The 17,808-nt window shown below is 40.2% G+C and overlaps 1 protein-coding gene across 2 annotated transcripts in view; it reads left to right on the top strand.

Annotated features, from left to right (window-relative positions):
* The window catches only part of SLC25A36 (solute carrier family 25 member 36), a 54,577-nt gene that overhangs the window by 24,962 nt on the left and 11,807 nt on the right, over nt 1-17,808 (top strand). For both annotated transcript variants that reach the window (XM_050964116.1, XM_050964115.1), the window contains 2 exons: nt 3,650-3,727; nt 8,659-8,759. In XM_050964116.1, the coding sequence (XP_050820073.1) occupies nt 3,650-3,727; nt 8,659-8,759 (179 nt within the window). The remainder of the gene's footprint in view (nt 1-3,649; nt 3,728-8,658; nt 8,760-17,808) is intronic.

Below are 17,808 nucleotides of genomic sequence, written 5' to 3'. Positions count from 1 at the left end.
CAGCTTGTAGGAATAGAAATCCTTCATTGTGTTTGGAAATTCTTTTAACATGGCAAATTTGTTTAAGTATATGTTGTTGTAGTGGTTTGCAAAGTATTTTTGGAAAGTGGCTATCACTTCAGTCATTTCAGTTGAGCACTTAAGAGATTGTGAAATCACATCTAACTTACTCCTGGGGAAATTCTGCGGAACACTCCCTACCCCCACTCCGCCAGAATGCCCGTGCTTCCCTGCAGAAAACATCAGGAAAGCGCAGTTGCCCTTCCTGACAGGCGAGGCATGGGCTGGCACACAAGTTTACCTGCCACTCTCCCTGGCCCCCTTCATTTCTGTAAGTGCACAGTTGCTCAGCTGAAGGAGGCTATGTCTGGACTCTGCAGCTGAATGCCGCCTCCTGGGTCCTAGTGTCAGTCGTGTTACACTTCTGGGTGCTGGGAGCCTTCCTGTTTTCTGCACAACAGTGAGTGCCCATGGTGGGGCTAGGTGAGGGGAGGGGGTGAGGGAAGAGGCAGTGGGGAAGGAAGAGAGGGGTGAAATAGGGCAGAGGAAGGGGAACGTAGGAGTGAGGGGAGGGGGATGAGGCAGTGAGGGAGGGGGATGAGATGGAGAAGAAAAGGAGACCGGAATCACAGGGGGAAGCAGGAACCTGGCATGTGGCTTCCCCTCGGCAGCAGCTGGGGTCTTCCCGTTAAGAGGCTCATTGAACAGTCATCCTGACAAACCCTATCCCCCTACACCTGGACCCCCCCGGATGAGTCCTGCACACCCAGAGCCACACCCCACTGAGCCCCCACACCCATATCCCCCCTGCTGAACCCAATCTCCCCACACCAGACCCATCCCCCCCACTGAGTGCCAACCACTCTCACTTGGCTCCCCTGCAGAGACCCATTGCCCCTGCACCTTCAACCCCCTCAGTGAGCACTTGTGCACCCAGGCCCCCCAACGAGCCGCCCACACAGAAACCTCTCACAGCACACCTGGATCCCCCCACACTAAGCCCCTCCACACTTGGATCCTACTGGGATGAGCCTGCCCACCCACACCTAATTCGCCTGGATTTGCGGAATTTTAAAATACTGTGCGCATAATTTTTATTTTTTTGGCACAGAACTTTAAATTTTTGCGGGCAGAATTTCTGCAGGAGTACTAACTGCTTTGGGCATGAAGCTGAAATGTTGTCAAACTTCTAGGAATGCTCGTATACCTCATAACCAAGAGATATTGTGATTATATAATGCCATTATAACTTTATGGAACACAAATGCTTATTTTTATAAACTTTTTAATCTAAATTTTTGGTTCTGTTTTGTAGCAGAAGTTGGGTGATTAGATAGCAAGGGTGAAAAATTGGGAAAGGAGGTGGCGGGTAATAGGTACCTATATAAGACAAAGCCCTAAATATTGGGATTTTCCCCATAAAATCAGGACATCGGTCATCCTAACCAGAAGAGTGTGATGGAGTGGACACACTTGCTCGGAATTCGACTGTTTTCAAATGCTGGTATTCAGAATAGATTTGAAATCCACTTGAGCACTGTACTTAGTCTAACTGTGCACATTCAACTAATCTTTTGAAACCTTTCCAGACAGGGGCATTTTACGCAACAGGTGAGTTTGCAGAATTGACTAATTCTCTTGTTGTTAACCTGCATGTCAGTTTTGAACAGGAAATGTGCCTGAAAAGTGTTGTCTATATTGAACAGCATATCTAAACTGATAAGCTTGATGTATATTGCAACATCAAGTTGGCGGTTAAAAAAAATCATCTAAAAATCTGAATCTCCAAGGGGGTTTGCAGTGGCTCTGAGGTTATACTTAGATCTTCCCTGCTTTTTTTTTAAAGCAAGCCCTGAAATCAGTATTAATGTTTAGGCTTAAATAGTTTTGGTATGGTCAACAATATGGAAGTTTAGAGATATATTACCATGTCAAGAGATCAGGACAAATCCTATGCTATGCTACATCTTGTGTTGTTTGGCCTGCCTTAAAAGTCACAACCCTATGGGACAAGTATTCAAAATTCTTGTATATTGACATTAATTAATTTAAAGTATCACGTTATTGCTTAGTATTTTTTGTCCATTCCTGTGCAAGTCCATTAAAAAAGTGTGGTGGTCTCCCTCCACCAACACTATTCTCAGAGCTGTGCTGATAATGGGCTCAATCCTGCAAGATGCTGAATGCCTTGTTCCTAATCTAACAAAACTCTCTTGTGCCTCTGGTTAACTTTAAACGAATAGTCCCATTGCAGTCAGTGTGATTACCCATGTGATTAAAGTTTAGTACATGCTAAAAGACTTTCCTGGGTTGGGGTCAAAATGCTGAGCATCTTGCAGGAATGATCCTAATGGTAGGAGAAATGGCTCCTATTTAACCTGGCTTTACACCCCAGTAACTTCATTGGGAATACTTGGGATATACAAATCAAAGAAGAATCTGGCCCCACAACTGCTGAGCCTTAACCCTGCAATATGGGAGGAGAGGAGCTTCTGGAGACTGAGGGAAGGGAATAGGATATGCAGCAGAGCTGCATGCTCTCCAGCACATCTGCCCTATCTGTCTCTGTTCATATTATGGTAGGGGAGTCTGAGGCCCAAAATTAGTATTTTGTCATTTTCCAAACACAAAGTAAAGTTAAAAATAGGCTGAAGACCAAACACTCAGGTGAACATCTGATGGCTCTGTGAATTGTTTGAGCACTAACAGTATTTTTTTCACACTTTAGAAGACTTGTATTTTGCTAGCAATCCTGTTGTGCTAATGAAACATATAATACATTTTTAAAAAATCCTAATTTAAGTGGTATGCTGAAGGGAAGGAGGTGTTAGCATTTTTGTATGTAATGTGATGTTTTCCTGTAGGCTTCTGCATATATTTTAATTTATAGTTTGAACATATTATGCTGTTGTGTGTCTTGTAAAATTTTGTTGAAATAACCAGAGATGGTAGGTTGGTGTTTGCTTGCTTGTTTTGTGGTGAGGTTTTTTTTTGTTTGTTTGGTTGAGGAGCAGGGAGTGGCTTCCATCTGATTTTTGCCTTGGTTAGATTGGTGATATTAACTAGAGTTAATTTATCCCTAAAATCAGAACCTTTTGGCTATTGGGAATTGCCATGTCCAACTCTTCTAGAGTGTATTTTTCTCAAGAACCTCCCCAGGCGTAGTTTTTTGTTTGGGGATAGGGGTTTGTGGGAGAAGAGAACAATAAAATTAAATGTTTGGTCCCACATTCCGAAAACAATACACAGGAATCTACAGCAAGATGAATAGTCCAGCAGTAATAATAGACGGTAGACATTTGGATTCATTTACTAAAAGGACCCTTTTGTAGCTGGAAGAAAACATTTATATGTTGCTGAGCCTCTAGGATGATCTGTGTTCTTTACACATGAAAATGAGAAGTGAAACTGAGAAGCGTGTGTGTAATATAGCAATGATGGTATAAAGAACTGAATTCACTTTTTGTGCATATTTTAGGAAAATTTGGTTCGTTTGCAGTTACAGTATTAAATTGTTAAAAAGAATAATTAGTTTGTACGTAAAACATGAGCAAACCTTAAATTTAACTTAACTATAGCACTACTATGTAGGCTTGTTATACACTTCTAATGTATATTTAATGTTTCGATATCACTTTTTGTTTTCCAGGATGATCTTGCAAAAGGAAGGTCCTCGTTCTCTGTTTAGAGGGCTAGGTCCTAATTTGGTAGGAGTTGCTCCTTCCAGGTAAAATCTAACAATATGTTCAATAAGTGAAGTAATTTTAGTCTAGTGTTTAAACATGTGTATGTCAAGATTTAAGGCATGGGGGACTTCCTTCAAGTGAACTGTTACATCTGATGTGGAAATATTTAGTAGTAAGACCACTTTTTTTCCCCCTTTGTATAACTTCTGAATTTGAGAGAAACCAGTTAGGCCACTTCTCTACAGAGCAACCACCAAACCCTACTGAGCAACTTCCAGATCTGCATCTCTGTATCCACAGCAGTATTTGATAGTGCCTGTTTCTGAACGTTTCCGCTGTCCAGTTTTGTACACAGTGAGGTATACAGTATTCTCACCTCTAGTTTGCAGAGATGTACATGTGCATTATGATGAGTATGTGACTCTGAGATAAAAACAAGGGCACCATTTCCTATGGTGTAAGGTAGTAACTAAATATACATTTGGAATCTTCAGTTAACCTGTCCTCTTCAAGAGGACAATGGGAAAAAATGCTCCTAATACATTGGGCCTGACTCACTCCCTGAGATCTGCTAGTGAAATACAGGTTTTGGGCCTCCTGCAATGGAAAGTCCACTGGGGGAAAGGCACAATAATGCAAGCTATCTGCAACCCCCATTTCACCTGGTTCAAGAGCCAGCTAAAGCAGCCAAGGAATTGGTGGGACCTGCCAGTGCAGGAGCAGTATCAGGGCACAGGGCCAAAACCTGCCGAGCCCCTGTTGGTACTTAAATCTACCCTACCCATTGGAATCTGATGGGAGGGCAGTAGTGATGCTGACATTTGCCTTCTTCAGGAGTGAATGCTTCTGCTGATGTACCTGTCTCGGTAGGCACAGCATTGTGCGGTTGCACCTGCTGGAGAGACAAGCCTCATATTTTGAGTTAGCGTAAACAGAAGCTGAGATTCTTTTTAAAATGTTTATTAATAATAATTAATGGATGGAAAAGACCCTAATATCATTTCAAAATAGATGGTAGGCTGTGTGGTTAACCCATATGGCTGCTTTCACTATATGTACTGTATGTATTTACAATTACATCTTCCTATTGCTGTCTTATAGTCCATTCATTCTTAGCTTCAGCTCATCTCCTCTGTCTATTTTTGAGCCTGCTACCCTCCTGTAGTTTATGGAGTCCCCTTTTTTTGTATCCTTTCCAACATTTTAGGGGAAGATTTCGAAAGTTGCCTAAAGAATTTAGGAGCACAGTCTCTTTAGGTGTGTTTGAAAATCTAGTCATTAAGCCCTAACCCTTTCTCCATAACCCTGCAGACAGTTTATTATCCTTACTGCCCTTGCTTGTACCACTGTCAGACATATGAGTTGCTGTCATGTGAATAAATACTTGCATAGATCGTTGGCATGCTGCATGTGGAATGTGGATGTGGTATCTTTTCATGACCTGTCAAAATGATCCCAGATGAATAAGCTATTCTTTCTAATTCACTATTTAGTATAGCTAAGGATCATAATACTGCTGTAAATGTGTTAGGTAAAATTTATCCTTTGTGTGACTTCATGCTTTTACCCCAAGAATAAACTTAGCACATTGTGCTAATTTGGCTTCCATTGTGAGTTACTAGTTTCCAAAATCCCTTTTAGGGACTTTGTCATGCAGTCTCCTGGAACAAGAAGTTAAAAGAGCAATTCATTTCCTACTCTTCCAAAGTTAAACAAATTTAAAAAATCAGAGGACACTTTGTAATGTATATTTTGCTTAATAGCTATTAAAATGACTTTAAACATTTTGAAAACTTGCAGAAAAAAGTCTATTTAATGCAGAATACTATGTGTTTTTGTTCTGATCACAAATTCAGTACCAGTGCTTGCAAAAGTTTACTAATCCCGTAAGGACTGTTATTGATCTTTGCATTCCTTATCCAGACAGGTTGTAAGATACTGGAATGTAAAATTGCATCATTCTGATTGACCTTGATTGCCGTCACTTAATTTCTGACAAGATTATTGGGAGCAGAATTCTCTTCATCTGCCTGGGTATAAATTTATAGCTAATGAGTTTTTTAGCTCCAGCTGTTTTCAAGATATCAACTGCTAAAATTTGTATAAGAATTCAAAAGAGGGGAGAATGAAGATTTGTAATTAGAATTGTACAAACTGGAGATTGAAAGCCTCTTTAAGTCCTGAAGTCACCCTGAAAATGTGGGGGAGGTTGTCTTGTCCCCAAACGCTCACTCGTGCCTCGTGGGAAAGCTTTGGATGTCATTCTGTTAATGAGCTGATGTGTGGGAACAATCACTTTTATTTCCTTTTACTTTATTTTGTTGCTGGGTATCTGTACAAGAACAGAATCTGTTCTGTTGCTTATTTTCCCACTTGATGTCATGAATGACAGTGTAATTGGTTTCCGTTGTCATGAGTAATGTCCTAATCAGCTACGGGAGTAGATCAGCATTGCAGAAACAGACTCTGTTTTCATGCAAATATCCCTCATAAGAAATGAGAAATTAATATTTGAAAATATCACACATACAGGAAAGAGTTGTTTCTGAATAGAATTGTTTCATCAAGTTTTCATGAGACATTAGCAACTCTTTGAAGGTTCTCTGGTCTTATCATTTTAATTAAATGCTTAGATTTTGCTTGAATAGCTTAATTCTTCCACACTTTCAAAAATTTCCCTTCACAGACGGACCTAATTAAAAAGTTTTTGCTCTACCCAATAGGAATCCCTACTTCATAGCTATTGCACACTGTAGAGTAAATGGCTGATCACCTCACAATCCTTAATGGAATTATCCTCACAACACCACTGTGTTTTAGGGAAATGCTATAAACCAATATTATAGATGAGGAATTGACACAACTCTCTGCCCAACATTACTTAAGAAGTCTGTGATAGAGTAAAGAATTGAATTCAAGTCTCTAAGTCCCATGCTGGCATCCCAACCGCTGGGCTGTCCTTCCCAACACAATTTTTAGTGGCATATTTTTGTACAGACCCAACATGTACACCATTCATATACCATAAATTCTGTTAGGCAGTAATGGAGCCTGTAGTGTTAATTACTTTCAAACCCCAACCTGAAAAGTATTATAAAACTATTTCATGTGTTCACAAAATTAATTCTAAATGCATCTCTGCTATACATTAATTGTGTTACATGGGTTACTTTGCAATGTTCTCTTTTTCAAAAAGGGGCTCAAATATGGTAGCTTGTTTTTTCCAGAGTTCTCGCTAGAATTGTCCACTTGGTAATGTGTTTAGCTTTATAAATTAGCACATCATGTTTTTTACCAGTCATTAGCTTTGATCAAATACTGTTTGTTTCAATTAAGCATTTGGTAAGTGACTTTAACAGCAGTTCTTTGTTTGAATAAGCTGTAAAGAGGTTTGTTTCATAACATATACAGCATACTCAACTGGGTTCCAAATCCCATTTAAAAAAATTACACCGCAGAAAGCAAGCACTTCATCATTTTGCTGGGAAGAAAAACATGTTTGCATAACTAATGAGGTTAAATTAATGTTTATATTTTCACTCCTGTAGATTTTATGTATTTATTTAAAAATGCACAAGCCTTATAACCAACCTAAAAATGTCAGTAAGCATGGATGTTTTCTATTCTTTTACAAAATAAGTTTTGTAGTTGTAACAAGCGAACAGCAACTTTTTAATTGATAAAGAAATTAGTTTAGATGCTAATAAACACAGTTTTATCTAACTTTGCATTTGATGCAAATTTACAAAAAATCTTTGCTACTCTTCATTTCTTTTACACGTATTCAGTTAGAAAGTTAAAACACTTATTCTGAGAGATTAAAACAAAACTGAACAAGGAGAGAAGATTAGAAGTTGGAAAGGTGGTATTTCCAGTTTACCATGTAAAATTCATGTGTTTTTAATAAAGCAACTCAGAAGCCAGAAATAAACTTGTATCTTGCCACCCCGAGGCATATCTTACATGTCAATTACACTTATTCTGCTGGCAGAGCAGGTAAAAAATAAAAGCTGAGTGCTGCCGGCAGAGCGAAACATCACGACAAATTTGCATCCCGACCAAAGATTGGTCAGGACGCAGGACAAACACCTAAATATCGGGACGTCTGGTCACCCTTGTGGTAATGTCATTAAAATGGGTTTATGGACAGCACTGCTTGTCACTGCATTGTTAGGGGCGTCTACAGTAACAACTCCATCTGCAAATTAAGCAAAGCATTGCCACTCAGCATTACCCAGAGACTTTAGTACTCCAGGTTCACAAACTCTTCTTATGCGCACTCACCTCCTCTCTCTTTGAAGTCTATGGGGACTGGATACATTACAGAAGTAATGAGATATGAAGATTGCAAGCTGACCTCATTCCTTTAATTTTTTTTCTTAATTCTAAATATTCCTCATTCCTAAATATTCTAACTGCTTTGCAGAATTATGGTTTGAACAGCTTTTTGTATAGCAAGTATATTTTAGTGATTAGCTAACATCTGCTTGCAGTCAGGACCAGCGCTAAGGGTTTGAGCGCCCTAGGCGGACGGCAATTTCGCTGCCTCGCGCGCTGGTCCCGCTGCTCCGGTGGAGCTGCCGCAGTGGTGCCTGCGGAGGGTCCGGTGCTCCGTGGCTCCGGTGGAGCTGCCGCAGAGATGCCTGCGGAGGGTCCGGTGCTCCGTGGCTCTGGTGGAGCTGCCACAGAGATGCCTGCGGCAGCTCCACTGGAGCCGCGCGAGCAGCCGACCGTCCGCAGGCATGACTGCGGCAGCTCCACCGGAGCCGCCTGCCGCCCCCTCCGGCAAAACGGCGCCCACCATTTATTCTGGCGCCCTAGGCTATTACCTAGGCTGCCTAAATAGTATCGCCAGCCCTGCTTGCAGTACAGTAGTATAATGAAGCCTGTGTCTCTCATGCATTAGCACTACTTGTAGGTACATCTGAGAATAAGATACAATAATATAACTTGAATCTTATTCTAATTTTAGAGCAATATACTTTGCTGCTTACTCAAATTGCAAGGAAAAGTTGAACAATATTTTTGAGCCAGACTCTACCCAGGTACACATGATTTCAGCTGGAGTGGCAGGTAAGGATCTGTAACTTTTTGCCCTCTTTTTCTAGAGGCTTGCTAATGATTGAGAGGCTATGATGAATGTGAAATTGTAAAAATAAGAAATGCCTGAATGATTCCGGATGTAGTAGCTAGATATCTGTGCAGGTGCCTCATTCCCCTTCCCTCCTCACACCCCCCCGCCCCAGTGTTAAATAGGGAAACCAGCTTGAGAACAAATGCATAAAACTTGCCCTTTATGTTAATGGGTGTCTGTAACTGTGTATGCGTGAACAAGCTTCTGTAGGAAAACTGGCATGTGTTTGGTAATTATTTTTGCTTAGCAAACTAGAAACCATGTTCTCTACATTACTGTAAAATTATGGAGACAAAAATGTATTCTTTCCCCCTTCACTTGATTTTTGTTTGTTATGACTTTTTTAATATGCTACATGTTTTGTCTTCTCTGAAATATGCTGATAGGTCCTGGTAAGGTGTACATCTGTCCCATGTTCAAATGCTAAAATATTTCAAGTTTACTTTAGTGTTAAATAATCCAGATTGTGATTTGGAAGAGGGATTAGAAATTAGATTGCAGAGTACATTATTATATTGGCCTAGCACCTCTGAAACTGTAGAATCAGACTTGGATAGATCCAGAATGAAATGGATCAGTCATTTAAATGTGGAAATACTTTAGGGACTACCAGTGCAACAGAGCTGCCACTCAGTGTTAAACTTGGTTTGTAATCTCTATTTGAGGGTAGTAAACCAGGGTTATGAAAAGTCAGGTTGGCAAAATTGTGTTGGGGAAGCCCAAATGTCACCTGCCAGACCATACCTGGTGCTCATGATGCCACTCATATTTAGATGTAGTAAAAAAAAAAAGTATTTTAAAAATACTATTTATTCTATGCATATTTTAAGGCTGAACTTTGGTTGCTTAAGCATAACAGAAATGAAATTGGCTAACTCACACCAAACTATGTAACCAATATATGATACTGCTTGTCTATGTTTTGGGCTTTAAGAATATCAAATGTGCAGTTAAATGTGTAGTTAATAGACCAGTGGATCAATGTGGAAAACCCTGGAATGTCCTAAAGCAGATAATTGACTGAGGCACATAGAATTCAGTATCTAGATGGGAGACCAAAGTGGCATTAGATCTGTGTTTATGTAATACAGTGATGGGTGCCACACAGAAATCCAAGAGAGATAAATAGTAGTAAAGTTTAATCTTCCCATGATAGAATGAGATGCCCCCTAAGGCCAGTAGTTTGAGGTTTTTTTAAAATAGAAAAGATATGGAACTAATGCCTTCCTGGAGGTAATAAAGTATCTCTGCATCACATGGCTGTGGGTTGTATGGGTGAGGAGGATTGAAGAGGAAGAGAGGACAAAGAAAACTTAACTTAATTACCGTTCATCCCAATCAATTAACTGCTTCAGAGACCCTCCTTATGTTAAAGCTTTTTCGATTACCTGTGTTCTTTTTTCTTCAGAATTTTAAAGAAATGTTATTTTTCTCTTGACAAGGAGCTGAAGACATGAAAATGGATTAGCAATCTTTTCTTTTCTTTTTAATTGAAGACCACATATATAATGTATGCAATCCTGCAAATAAATGTAGGTTCTGAATATCCCTTATCTTTGGATGTTCCTGTACTCAATGCTTCCTGATGAAAAAAACCTCTGTAAATATATACAGTAGCAATTTTCCCAATCCACATGCAGATACTGATTCTGGGTTTGTCAGTTAGTTTTGTATCTGTTCATTGACTTTGTTTCCTACCCCAAAGACTGATACTGTGATTTGCCTTCATGATTATCGGGTGCTGGATGAACATCTCTGAGCCTTAATAACCATCTGCCTCTTTGTGGTTACATTTGGAGGTGCATATTGTACACCAGTTTAATTACTGAGAACACTTTCTCCGATTTCTATGGCTGTTTTCTTGACATTACTGTATCAGCATACTCATGCAGTACTGATGAGCATTAACGTTTAGCTTTGCAGTTATGCACCTAAACCACATGGTTGGTGAAACTGAGTGCCCCATGCAGATTCGTACTGAAGGTAGCAAATTTTCTTTCTTTCTTGAAATAGCCTAGTTCAGTATGCTCTAGAAATTCTCTAGAAGCCATGTAAAACAAAGTTCTGTGCTAAATATGAATAATCTCTAGTACATTAGGCATTAGTCAGATAACTACTATAAAGGGCCATAGTTAAAATTTAACATAGCTTCTAGAAAAATGCTAACCTTGTCATTTTGTAATTCTAATAATGTCTTTGAGAAAATGCACTAAAATCAGCTATTAACAATTTTGCCTGCAAGATTTGCATTGCTGTACAGTGCCGTGTAACTTGAAAATTAAGAATGCAGTAAATCCTAGGGATAGAGAGAGGTTTACAATTCTAAGTACTAATTTGTTAGCCTCTTGAAATTTGTCTCATATTAAAAACTTATTATTTTCTTAAATTATATGATAATCAGAAAAATTACTTGTTCCACCAAATAGTAAAATTGATCAACTTAGATATATACGTTTTTTGTAGCTGTCATTGGTTTCAACAGTAAACTGAATTAAGTGATTTCACATACAGTAACTCCTCACTTAACGTTTTCGTTACGTTCCTGAAAAATGCTACTTTAAGCGAAATGATGTTAAGTGAATCCAATTTCCCCATAAGAATTAATGTAAATGGGAAGATTAGGTTCCAGGGAAATTTTTTTTTCCAGACAAAAATGTGTGTGTATGCGCGCGCACACACACACACACACACACAATAAGTTTTAAACAAACAATTTAGAACTGTACACAGCAATGATGATTGTGAAGCTTGGTTGAGATGGTGAAGTAAGAGGGTGGGATGTTTCCCAGGGAATGCCTTACTGCTAAATGATGAACTAGCACTCAGCTGAGCCCTCAAGGGTTAACACGTTGTTAATGTAGCCTCACACTCTACAAGACAGAACGAATGGAGGGAGGTGGGAGACTGCATTTCTGAGAGAGACAGAGACACACACCCTGTGTGTGAGAGAGAGAGAGAGACGTGTGTTGCCCCTTTAAGTACGCTGACACCACTCTAAATACATTGCGTTTTTAAGTAGATTAGCAAATTGAGAAAGCATCTACTGCCAGCAAGCTCCCTCAGTCCTGAGCCCTGTAGTGCCCTCCTGTGATAGCCTGCTGAGCGGCTGCCCCACAGGAAACTTAGGGGAGCGGATAGTGAGGCTGCCTGTCCATCCTGGTTCCAAGCCCCCACCAGCTAGCTCCAATGGGCTGCTCTTTCTGCAAGCAGTGGACAAAGCTGGCGGCTGCCAAACGACTTCATAAGGGAGCATTGCACAACTTTAAACGAGCATGTTCTCTATTGATCAGCAACAAAACAACTTTAACCGGGACGACTAAGTGAGGAGTTACTGTAATACACTTTTTCTGTTCAGGTGGTACTTTTTCGTACAAAAAGCTTCTAAAATTTAAAGACCCACATGCTGCTTTTGTTCCGTGCAGCTTGTCTTCTGAAATGATAATGTATCCATTGATTTGTCATAGATGATAATAATAATAAATAATAAAAAAACCAATGGTTTGGTGTATATATATATCCTCCTTTAAGGAGAATTCAAGACACTTGTCTTTAATTTTCCTTGAATATAACCTCTAGCTGTGGCTCAAGAAAAGAACTTTATTCATTGCCTAACAGTATATTGCACAGTACAAAATTTGATAAGTACCTAGGTCTTTTAATCATGGGACTTATAATGATTTCTGTGAAGCCCTTTGTCTCACCAAGGCCTAGAGCCTTGATTTGGCAAAGCATTTGAGCATGTGTTTGTTCCAGTGATTTCAAATAAAGTTGTGTGCACGTAGCTGAGGTTAGAATTTGATCCTAAAAGTTTAAACAAGGAGTAGAAGAATTGTCCTCTGTACATACTATTTTAGGAGCAAGAAGAAGTTAAGGTACCTTCTTCACTCTTTAAGAAAATGTTCAATATAACTTAAAGCTTATGATTCCTAGGCCTGACTCTCCCTTTACAAGATACAAGTAACTCACTGAAATCAACTGCAGTCACTTTTATTCTGTGGCAGATAAATTGGCCTCTATTAGTAATGGAAATAGTATACAAGTGGAAATTGACACATATTTAGGCTTTCAGGGAGATCCTCCTTGTTACTGTATACAGGCTTCCAACATACAGTTCACATCACTTTCATTCCTAAAATATTGCACTTCTGTATGAACAAAGATTTTTATAACATACAACTGTACTACATTCTTTCCAATCCAGTGGATCATGAGGTTTTTGTTTTCATACTTAGACTGTGACTGTATAGAAAACATTCCTTAATGGAAACAAAATAAAGGATATTTTTGTGTCTGTAAAGATGTTTGTTAGTTTCATCTCTGTTCCAAGGTTGTACCTAAGGATTTAGCACACCATATAAATTCTGCTCTCGGTTACACTTGTGCAACCCTGTTGACGTAACTGAGCTAGAATCCTCCTTGGTTTTTGTCTGTTGATCTGTCTGTTTTACATTTTTTAATTTAAAAATGATCCACACGTTAGTTTAAATGGAGTACACTTGCAAATCTTGGCACAGTTGAGGAACAGAGTCAGTAAACCTTGTTTGAGCCTGGAATGCAGGAGCAAAATGCAGTTTGTAATAAATTTGTGTCCAATTTGATATTAATCAGTCAATTAATTAATCATTAATCTTCCTCCTACAGTAGGAGAAACATTTTGGTTTTGTGATTTAAACTAAGCAGTATGGACAAAATTATTTCTGAATGAATAGCAAATAAATAAATATATTTGTAGGTCATTAACCCATTGATGTCAGTGACTTCTGGCAATACGAAGCCTGGCCCTGATGTCAAAAGACATCTAACTATGTTTTCTCAGCTCTATATGACAAGGTTAGCATTTTTAACTGAATTTTTGTTTTGTTTGTTTTTCTTTTTTTTTTTTTTTTTAAAAATGTGATCATAGGTAAGTATTTACAAGCTGTAAATTTGGACTGCTGCAAATGGCAGAAATTTCAGTACTCAGTGCATTTTACAAAAATATTTTAATATCTGCGGCCTGTACTGGTTTTTTTTTTTTTCTTTTTTTTCCCCTAAACTTTTAACCTGAAAAAGTTAGATCTCACATTAACTGATTCACAAATCCTTCCAATGGGATTCAATTTGTACACATGTGTCTGATGAGGTCACTGCTTGTTGTTATGATACAGAAAAGCCTGTGTCTATTTTAGGCATTTACTGTACATTTCTCCCGTGAAAAGAGTGAGATCGTGTCATCTCATGCTCCCCATCCGCAGGTCACTTCCTGCAGAAATATGGACTAACTTAAACCTCGTGAGTACTGAACTGAGCGTCTCTTGCAGCCTCTAGTGTAAGAACCACACTTTGGGTTTGTAATATCTATTAAATACACAAAATAAGGGGAATGCACTTTTGTTATCTGAATTCCAATTTATGTGCACTGTGCGAAAATGTAACTCTACTCCAGAGTTAAAGAGAAGTAAATTTTTTTTCAGTGCAGTTCAGGGAAAGGTAGAAAATACCTTTCACTGATAGCTGCTATTTACTTAGCCATGTTGGCTAATTAAAGGTCCCTTGTTGACTATAGCCAGGACATTTGATTTTTCAAAGTATTTCATAGCTGCATTTAAAATGCTGCAGCTGATATCCTATGTTGCCATAATGTATCGAAGACATCCTCCTCTTTTACCTCTTTCTTTTTTGGTTGGTTGGTTTGTTTGTTTTTTTACTACTATGGATTTTTAATCCAGCATTACATATTCACGTGCATCTGTGTCAATTGCAATTGTCTTATGGATAAAGCCAAACTTTCAAAGATGATGCAGAATAGGAATACCTGGGATCTTACCTGTTTTTAGTTCTTGGTCAATTGTTTGGCTCCAGAGATAAACTTAAATAATTGTTTCAATCTGAAATTCAGATATAATTTGCAAAAGGCACTAGACAGCAGGCAACAAAATTTAAGAGTGTTATGTTGATCAGCACCTCTGATCTGTTTATTTAGTAGTCTCTTACAAAACTCACATAAAACTAAAATACAGGATATTTTATCAAGCAACCAAATTCACTTGCTGCCAACTTATGAATTACTCAGTTAAAACTTTGCTACTATAACATTTTATACTGAGAGTAAAAGCCACATGAGAGAATGTAGGACACTAGGCCTAGGGCGTCGCAGACAGCATGCTCACCTACCCACTTTCCTTACTCTGGCACAGAGTGGGAGTTGTAGCTGTCTTGTTCTTAACAGAAGCTCTGCCACAAGCTTCCTCTGTGACATAAGACAAATTATTTAGGCCTGTATTATCAAGTGTTCACTAATTTTGAATGCTTCCATTTTTGGGTGCTTTATTTGAGGCCCACAGGGTCTGCTTTTTCAGAAGTACCCCCTACCTTCAGTACCTTGTGAAAATCAGGCTTCAAATTGGACACCCACAGTAATTGGACAATTGTTGCAAGGTTGGACCTTAAACCTCTCTGTACCTCAATTTCCTATTCTTTAACATAGGAATAATGCTTCCTTACTGCACAGGGCTGTTGTAAGGCTAAGTTAATTAATGATTTGAGGTGCTCTAATACTGTTGTGATGAGTATAGGAAAGCCCTTAAGTTAAATACAACAAAGAACATTTCACAGAACATTAGAATGGGCATTCCTAGGCAGGATGGGACCTAGCTTTGTCTCATCTCAGCCTGCATGTATTGACAATGGACAAAGGTCAGCAGTAGGTGGAATAAAACTGCATCTTTTCCAAATGACTAATAAGAGCCATGCCTGCTTCTGCCCTAGGGGGAGGTAGAGTGACTCCAGCCCCTCCTACTCAGATGTTGCACCTCCATCTCCACTACCTCCTCCATATGGGTCTGAGGCCAGGAAGTTTACCTGAACCCAGTGAGATTGATCATCTTGGGTCAATTGGACATGAGGAGTAAATATTATTACAAATACAATCTAGTGGTAACAGAGGCATATCCTTTTTATTATAGAAGCGTTTGTTTAAATAGGAAAATAAATACGAGGGGCAAGTGAAATACCTTTGTGTCTTGCTGTCTGATTTTAAAATTTAGTGTGTAATTGAAAGGTTATAAGTCTGAGTCTCTGGACCAGAATCTGCTCTCACATTAGTAGGGCCCTACCAATTTCATGACTATGAAAAATGGGTCATGGCCCTTCCCATGAAATCTGATCTCCCCGAAATCAGCCAGGCTGGGGAGGGACAGGACTTGTCCTTCCCCTGCATAGCTGTTATGGGGGAAGATCAGACTCATCTCCACAGGCAGCACAGAAGTGAGGGTGATACATTTCTGCGCTGCAACAGCCCCAGAACTGGGCTCCAGGCTGCTGACACCCCTCCCACCCCCAACCCCCACGGTTCTTGCTGAAGCTCAGGATGCCTGGGTTTGGGGCTGTCGCTTCCTGCGGTTCCTGCTATGGCTCAGGGAATCCTAGCGCTGGGGCTTTCACCCGCTACCACCTCCATGGTCCCCCACCCCAAGCCCCTGTGTGGCTCCTGCTGGGGTTCTGGGTGCCCAGGCTGCTCCTGCCACCTGTGGCTTCTGCTGGCGCTGAGGGTGTAGTGCCTGCGGCTCCTGCCCAGGCTCAGGACCTGGACTGGGAGCTGCCAGCCCCTGCAGATCCTGCCTGGCTCGGGGCTTCCCGCCCCCTCTTCCTCCCAAGACTCCTGCCCGGGCTATGGGTACCTGGGCTTGGAGCTGCTGCCCACAACACCGTGGCTCCTGCTGGGAGTGTAATGAGAGCGGTTCCTGCCCAGGCTCAGGGACCTGGGCTGGGGGCTGCCATTTCCCATGGATCCAGCTGGGACTCAGGGCTTTCACTCTCCGAGCTCCAGGCTTCCCTGCCCTGCACCCAACCCCTGGTAGCTCCAGATGGGGCTCAGGGTGCCTGAATTCAGGGCTGCTGTCCCCCGGGGTTCCTGCCTGGGCTCCGGGCTGCCCGAGCTTGGGGCTTCAGCTCCTGCCAGGGCTGTGGCACCCATTTTTCAAATTGTCCGTGGCCCATGGGCCTATACGTTAATCCACCACTGCCCCTGACTGGCAACTAGGAGCCCCTGGGTGGGGCACTCCCAGCAGCACTGGGTAAATGAGACCTGCCTCCACCTTCAGAAGCCTCCTCCAGCTGCAGGAAACTCTGATGTGAGTACGGCAATCCTGCAACTTCCCTACAACAGCTTTGGGACCTCCCCACAATCCCCTTTTGAATCAGGGCCCCATGATTACGCCACCATGAAATTTCAGATATAAACTGAATTTTAAGACCTCATAGCGGTGAAATTGACTAACATGAACCGTGAATTTGGTAGGGCCCTACACATTCATATAAATCTCCTATTTTAGTGCAGATGCTTCAGATTAACAGTGGCATAACTAAGAGCAGAATTTGGCCCTGTGTTTTACTGTTTAGTGTTCCTTTTAACTGAAAGTATTTTTCTGGAAAAGAGATTTTTTTTTTTTCCTGAAAGTTCACATGCTCCTGCTTTTATTTCTCCATCTTAAATCAAAATCTTTGGCTTAAAAATGAATTCCTTTCTACCACAACCCATTGTGATTTTCTTGAGGAAGGATTATGATTTAATGTAGTGAATAAGCAAATTCTGTTAGTGATTATTAAATAGTGTTATAGAAATTAAGAATATATAGAATCATAGAATATCAGGGTTGGTAGGGACCTCAGGAGGGATTGGTTATCCTCCACTTCTTACATTAGCATGAGTAACTCCAGTGAAATCCGTGAAGTTGCACTTGTGTAAAATTGGTGTGAGTCACATACTCTTGTAATAAGAGTCGTTTCTAAGGGGATTTTCTTTTTACAGATATTTTACACCATGCCCTTTTAGGGACATTCTGACCCATCACTAAAGCTAACTGGGTCTAATTCTCCATTGCCTTCTATATTGTGTAGTTATTTACAGATGTGAAAACTGGGTGTAAAATACTGCCATTCTGTTTCGATAACATTTGACACTTCCTGCACAGGTTTAAAGTACTGTGCATACAGCAACCGCAAGGCACT

The sequence above is a fragment of the Gopherus flavomarginatus genome, chromosome 8 (genome assembly GCF_025201925.1).
Source record: "Gopherus flavomarginatus isolate rGopFla2 chromosome 8, rGopFla2.mat.asm, whole genome shotgun sequence".
NCBI classification, from domain to species: Eukaryota; Metazoa; Chordata; order Testudines; family Testudinidae; genus Gopherus; species Gopherus flavomarginatus.
This window is presented reverse-complemented; position numbering and strand designations above follow the sequence as displayed.